Genomic DNA, 6488 nt, shown 5'->3' with positions numbered 1-6488 from the left:
TGCAATTTTATTTTATGATATTTAGCCTATTTTTAATAATCAATTTAAAGTAATTTATATACCTGAACGAAGAGAATTCTATGTATTTTTTCAGCAAAAATATTAATTCAGAAAACTGATCTTATAAGAGAAAATGGAGAGATCTAATTAAAGAAAAAAATGTATTAGACTTGACAATATTTTGATTTTTCTTTTGTGATATTTTAATGTTATCCTCTCTGAATATTTTGACCTTTCGTTTAATGGAAGAGTCTTCGTCTATCTTCCAACCCCATCCCACCTCTTAAAAGGCCAAAGCTTTTTTTTTGCCCTATAAGCTTTGCAAGTTGATAAAAAAAAAGCTTTGCAAGTTGCTACACACGTTTTTGTAATTTTGTACATATGACAAAAAAAGTTCTATGCTATACGAGATACACGATTAAATAATAATATGATATCAATTTACATATAGATGTACAAATACAAAAGACAAATTAATGATATCATTAGAACTTCCATAAGTAATCACACTTCCAAACAGTTTGATTGTTTTACATAAATATTATGTAGTCTAGTGAAAATTCAACTTCCATTAGATATGTTTTTGACCTAACAACTCTAGTTTCACGTACCGATTGAAGCTCGCAGAAGTCAGTTTGGACTTCACTTTGAGATTCTCTATTATAGAAAATATATTTTAGAGATAACAATTTTAATGAATTCATTGCAAATTGTACTCTCAAAATTATAAATAGATTTTGCGACCATGACAGTGAACTCATTCATACCACTAAAATATATGTATATGTATATTTTTATATATAATTAAAAGGCTAGTATGAAAAGAAAAATTAAGTATATGCTAATCTACCTATGTATGTATGAATATATATATACACATATATGAAGATAACTGCTGCGTGCATATATAAATAGAGATGGTAACGATTGTCTGTCTCCTATTGGTGAAGGGGACAGAGAAGAAGAGTATTTTAGCCTTTTCTTGTGATATTTTCCTAGATTTTGAGCGGTCTTATCTTTACTTCTCCAACTCAGATTACCATGTCTACGGTTCCGGTGAAGTCACTACCACCGGTTGGCTTATATCCTATTCGCCGGAACCTCGCTAGTACGACGACTTTGAAGTCCCAGGCAATGCCCACCTCCGTCGGGTTGTCTACTTATAATAGATGCTTTGAATTTAAATCTTCGAGCCAGATGAGGAATCCAGCGTTTTTAAGCCACCGTCGGCGAGTTAGTACGGTGGTGGCTTCAGCCGGGAACATGACTGCACCGTCGTCTTGGGAGTCTTGGATGCCAGATAAGAAGGCGGCGGCGACGACTCTATTGCTGAGTGACGTCATTTGGCCCGCAGCTGGTAAGTGGATTACATGCTAATAATCTATGATTAAGATCATCATTTGTATTCTCTAATTTTTTCAGATCATATGGTTTACTAATACGTTTTTCATCTTTGTTTTTTTTCTTCTAAATTTGATGCCCTTTTGTTTCTAATTAAGAAGAACTACAACAGGCGATTAGGGTATAAAACTTGAAAACAAAAAAAGAAGTTAAGGAAGAGAGAAGTACTACAGATAAAAGAATTAAAAAGTTTAAAAATTAATGAACAATATTAACTCCTGTCTGACCCAAAAGATGAGGAGAGATTAAAAAATCGGAGAGAGAGAGAGGCATTATGGCTCTTCCTACCGCCAAATGGTCATATTTATGTAACAGGCATTTCGAGTTTTCACCAATTTATCGAATATACCTTGATATTAGGGTATGTTTTTTTTCAGGATAAATGTGGAGAATTAGATTAAGCAAGAAATCAAGCTAAATTTAACTGGTTGGAAGAAAACTATTCACTGTAAATATGGAAAATAAATTTATGAGATATAATTATACCTAAAAATATTATGTGATATTTTCATCTTTAATTAAAGTAAATACTTGAATCGTGAAATATATATAGTATATATAGTCAAATATGTCTTGAGGATCCTAGTTTTTTTTATATATAGTGAAAATCCTACGCTGACAGATAGGTCTAACCATTATTCAAAGGTCATAGCTGACTTCTTCCAAACATATGAAATCATATGTGTGTCTAAGCTAGAGTTGTATAGATACATCTCTGGTTTGAAATATAAACTTCAAACGGTTATCAAATGATAATTGTGACTGTAGACAACACTACAACATTTTTTTAAAAAAATATACTTCTGATACAATTTTGACTTTTTCTTGAAAGTAAATGGTCTCTTAACTTATCATGTTTGTTGACCAGAAAAAATTAATCATCTTTCTACGTGAATAGGAGGGTTTGCGGCGATGGCAATAATGGGAAGAATGGATCAAATGTTATCTCCAAAAGGGATTACAATGTCTGTTGCACCACTTGGTGCCGTCTGCGCCATTCTTTTCACTAGTCCATCTGCTCCTGCTGCTCGGGTAATCCTTAAAACACATGTTGCATATATCTATGATACATGTGGTTGAAAGGAAATGCTTCTTTGTCTTTTTCCATGAAATGCAAAACGCAATTATTACCGAAGTAAGTTATTTTTCTAAAAAAAAATCGGAAAGTAAGTTATTCTTAGGTTTAAATGTTTTTACATTTAAGTTCTATATCCACAAACTAGTTTAAGAAATTCCTCAACTTGTGCTTTCACTTTTCTATGGAATAAAGAGATCCATTATTTTCCTTTTTCAATGTTGGAAAACAAGAAAGAAATTATATTCCACATAATTACTTTCACGTATTTTGGGTCATCAGTCAGACAACCTATTTGTGCCATCACATCATGTTATTAGTTAATACTTAAGAGAGACGTGATCACATCGTTTTGAAAAGGAACATTGAATGATGGTTCATAATATTGTCGCTATATTAGCTATTTTAAACAATTTAATGATTTTGTTTTTTTTCTTACATTTTCAGAAATACAATATGTTTTTATCTCAAATAGCTTGTGCTGCGATTGGAGTGGTAGCGCTCTCCGTATTCGGTCCAGGTTGGCTCGCCCGGAGCGTTGCCCTCGCCGCTTCTATTGGTTTTATGGTCATTGCTCGTGCCAATCACCCTCCTGGTAAATTATATTCTATTTGTCTCTATATTTTGTCTATGATGTGATTTGAATATTTAGTGGATAAACGATAGTAAGTTAAAAATATACCATATGATTTTTAGCCTATGTTTTAAACTATATGAATCAAAACCAAAGCCCATAAATAACCAAACCAGAGTCCAATCACCCATACCCAATTGTCCATACAATCTGGGCCCGCAACTTTTAGATACCCTGAGAAATAACCAAAAAACTCTTAGATTATACGGATACATCCCCTTCATATAATCTTCACAGTGTTTTCTCTCTCTTTTTAATCGAAATCAGATGCGATCATATCTTCCTCTTTTTTCCTTTCTAATTGACATATTTACTGTGAGAAAAATCATTAATTATGTTCGTTAATTCATCTGATTAATTTATAAACAAATAAAAAACTACAGCGGCGAGCCTACCACTAATGTTCATAGATGGAGCGAAGTTCCATCACTTGAATTTCTGGTACGCTTTGTTCCCAGGTGCAGCCGCATGTGTCATTCTATGCCTTATCGTAAGCTCTTTTCTCTAAGTTTATCTGTTCTTTTAAAAGGCAAAATTTAAGCAATGTTACGGTATATATTTTGGTTAATTATAAGGTTTCAGGTGATTAAATACTGATGTGATTAAGTTTGGTCTCTTTACAGCAATCAGTCGTGTGCTACTTGAAGGAAAACATAAAATTTTGATGAATCATCAAGCGACAAATATGATCGAATGATAGATATAAATAAGTGTACAAATATACACATATTTATGGAACCATTGTGAATGTATTTTGTTTATCTATGTATATTCATTCCCTTGTACGTATAAATACGTTCTTTTTTTAGTTATCATCTGAGACATTTAACGTATCACAAAACGAGACGGATTTTTTTCCTATGTTTCGTTATACTCAATTTAGTTTCTTTACTTGACATTCCAAGTCAGGTTTAAACCGAGTATACTTTGTTTGATGTTGTAGAACTGTATATATATTCGACAGGTAGAATCAAAACCACTTTAAGTTTAACTTGAATCATGTTGAAATTTTATTATTCATACTGTAATGTAAATATCATTTTAGACTCTTAGTGGTGGACTATTTTGCACATGTTTGGACGGCTATCGTGGCGAGGTTGAGTTTCTAAATATGGATATATGAAAACCTAATTTGTTTGGGAAATTATGTATAATAATTAATATATCTCCTTTTTGATGTATTCCACTACGTAACTGAACTCACATTATCTGTATGCGTAAAAAGTTATACAAAAATTTCCAGTAATTTATGTGTATGTAATGTAATAAGAAAACTAAACCATTTTACATGTCTAAAAATAAAATATTTTGTTTGTTTGATCCAAAAAGTCTTTTCAACCGGATTCGCCTTTACTATTTCTAATTGTTCACCAAAATACAGATGGTCCAGTTGATAGATGTACATGTGTTAGTCTTTAACCAATTGAAGAAAATGGAGTTGGTGGAAAGTTGAAACGTGAGAGCTAAGCTATTTTTATATTCTTAAAATATACGGGCCTCTTTTAACAATAAAAATACATGGCCTTTCAAATGGTTTGTATTACAAGACAGAGTCAATAAACATCATGAAAATTATTCATTAACCCTACAATTTTATTATTTACATCTCATGAATTGAGTTAAAATTCTCCCCAATGCAAACGAGCTACGTCTTCAGCAGCCTAAACCGAGCGGAGCAACACCGGATATTCCGGTTTGGAGTGTGTAGTAACATCTAGAGATTATATTGAATGGGTAAGAAGAACCGGGTGGGACCTTTCGTAAATTGCGGGAAGAACTAGGCAACCACCCAAATTGGATGATTGTGGAATATTGTTATACTTATCATATTATCGTACCAAATGCTAAAATTTGCGCCTGTCAAAAATTTATCATCCACAGAAAGCGTTTTATGAAGGGTGGAGCGTGGTTGTTGCAGCAGTGGTGGTGGTGGCCCAAAAATGATATACCCAATCTCATGGGGAGTTACCAAAGTATATAACTTTGTCTTATGCACATATAAAAATAAGTGCATGGATGAACCGGTTTGGTTTGGGTTTGTCGACCGACTAGTGTTCCTCTAACGTTGGAGAGTAAATTGAAGAGGAAACTAAATTTGCAGACTAACGCTGCAGAGAGATAAAGTCACTTCATGTATCAATTTGTATATCTTGGATCAGTATTGATCTTACGTAAATATTTTTAATTGTATATAAACCAATTTGTATGGTTTTGGTGTTCATTTGGATTTGGGTTTTTGTCTCATATAGGTATGCTTAATATTTACTAACAATGTATTATGTATGGTCCAAGTTTGGCTTGGGTTATTCACCTATAAGGTTCTGTTTGGCCAAAAAAGGTAATTTAAGATGTAAATTTACCAAGTTAAAACCGAATAGTCATACCATGAGGTCCATGAATTAAGATTCATTTTGGTTGGATTTACTTCATATCGATTCGGTTCGTTATTCTATTCCCACCAGTCTTACAAAGTTACCAATCATGCAAGTAAATATCTAGTGAGAAAAATACTATTTGGTTAAAAACGTGAATGAAACAAGAATATCGTTATCACAAGAGTTAAATGTTGTCGCCAACTTGCATATGATATATTCATATCAATTGTTCTTTCAGAATTTATAATAACAAAGCCGAATTTCTATTTTGGCGTATGAACCAATAAGGTTTGAGAAATGGTCGGGTCTTTCTCACCGCCTCTTATATACAGCACGATCCTTCACTATCAAACCGATATATTTATCAACCGGTTTTAAATTCAGGATTTTCCAACTAAAATAAACCAAATTCGACTTCTCATTTGGTTTACGATGACATTCCAAAAGATATTTTTGCTTATTGTGAAAGAAAAACAAAAGGCTAAACCATGCATGGTTAGTGGGACATATCAACTGGTTAAGCATTTGAAATTCTTCTAACAGTCTTAGTTAATTGGTTGGACCCTGGTAGGCTGTTTTTTTTTTTGGTAGATCAATTGTCAAGGAATCTAAATCTCATAGACTCGCCATAACTTTATTATTTTCTTGGCAACACTATAAGTTCTCATTCTATAATCTTTTGATGTAACATGAGTTTATCTATAAACAATCCAAAATGAGTACTTTAGTTCACATTTATTTATACATTTCATTATGTTAGATCCATATCTATTTCATTATGTAAGGTACTCCTAACCTAGCAAATTGATTGAGAGTAAAATTGTTGCGTCTTTTATTCAGTTTACGTTGCTGAAATTTGTAAACCAAAGGAGCTAAAAAATCGGCTAAAGCCCTGTTCGTTTGGTTGCCGCCGGTCTTCAGCGTCAGCGTCGGCGTCGGCGTCAGCGTCAGCGGCTGCGTCAAACTCGTTTATCTGATGTTCGTTTGGTTGTCGCCGACGCTG

At 33.1% G+C, this 6488-nt stretch overlaps 1 protein-coding gene across 1 annotated transcript; it reads left to right on the top strand.

Annotated features, from left to right (window-relative positions):
* The first annotated feature begins 911 nt into the window (after window positions 1-911).
* LOC130504346 (uncharacterized) lies at window positions 912-3969 on the top strand. The gene is made up of 5 exons (XM_056998962.1): window positions 912-1357; window positions 2300-2433; window positions 2924-3071; window positions 3494-3600; window positions 3734-3969. The coding sequence occupies exons 1-5, from the start codon at window positions 1042-1044 to the stop codon at window positions 3773-3775; spliced, it is 747 nt and encodes a 248-aa protein (XP_056854942.1). The 5' UTR covers window positions 912-1041; the 3' UTR covers window positions 3776-3969.
* The last annotated feature ends 2519 nt before the right edge of the window (window positions 3970-6488 follow it).

The sequence above is a fragment of the Raphanus sativus genome, unplaced genomic scaffold (assembly GCF_000801105.2).
Source record: "Raphanus sativus cultivar WK10039 unplaced genomic scaffold, ASM80110v3 Scaffold1512, whole genome shotgun sequence".
NCBI lineage: Eukaryota > Viridiplantae > Streptophyta > Magnoliopsida > Brassicales > Brassicaceae > Raphanus > Raphanus sativus.
The sequence above is the reverse complement of the archived record's forward strand: the minus strand, read 5'-3'. Positions and strand labels throughout refer to the sequence as shown.

Excerpts from the sequence above, each read along its gene's own strand:
- LOC130504346 (XM_056998962.1), top strand. The coding sequence starts at position 1,042 with ATGTCTACGGTTCCGGTGAAGTCACTACCACCGGTTGGCTTATATCCT. Across the intron at positions 3,072-3,493 it reads TCGTGCCAATCACCCTCCTG|CGGCGAGCCTACCACTAATG; the intron begins GTAAATTATATT and ends AAAAAACTACAG. Across the intron at positions 3,601-3,733 it reads GTGTCATTCTATGCCTTATC|CAATCAGTCGTGTGCTACTT; the intron begins GTAAGCTCTTTT and ends GTCTCTTTACAG.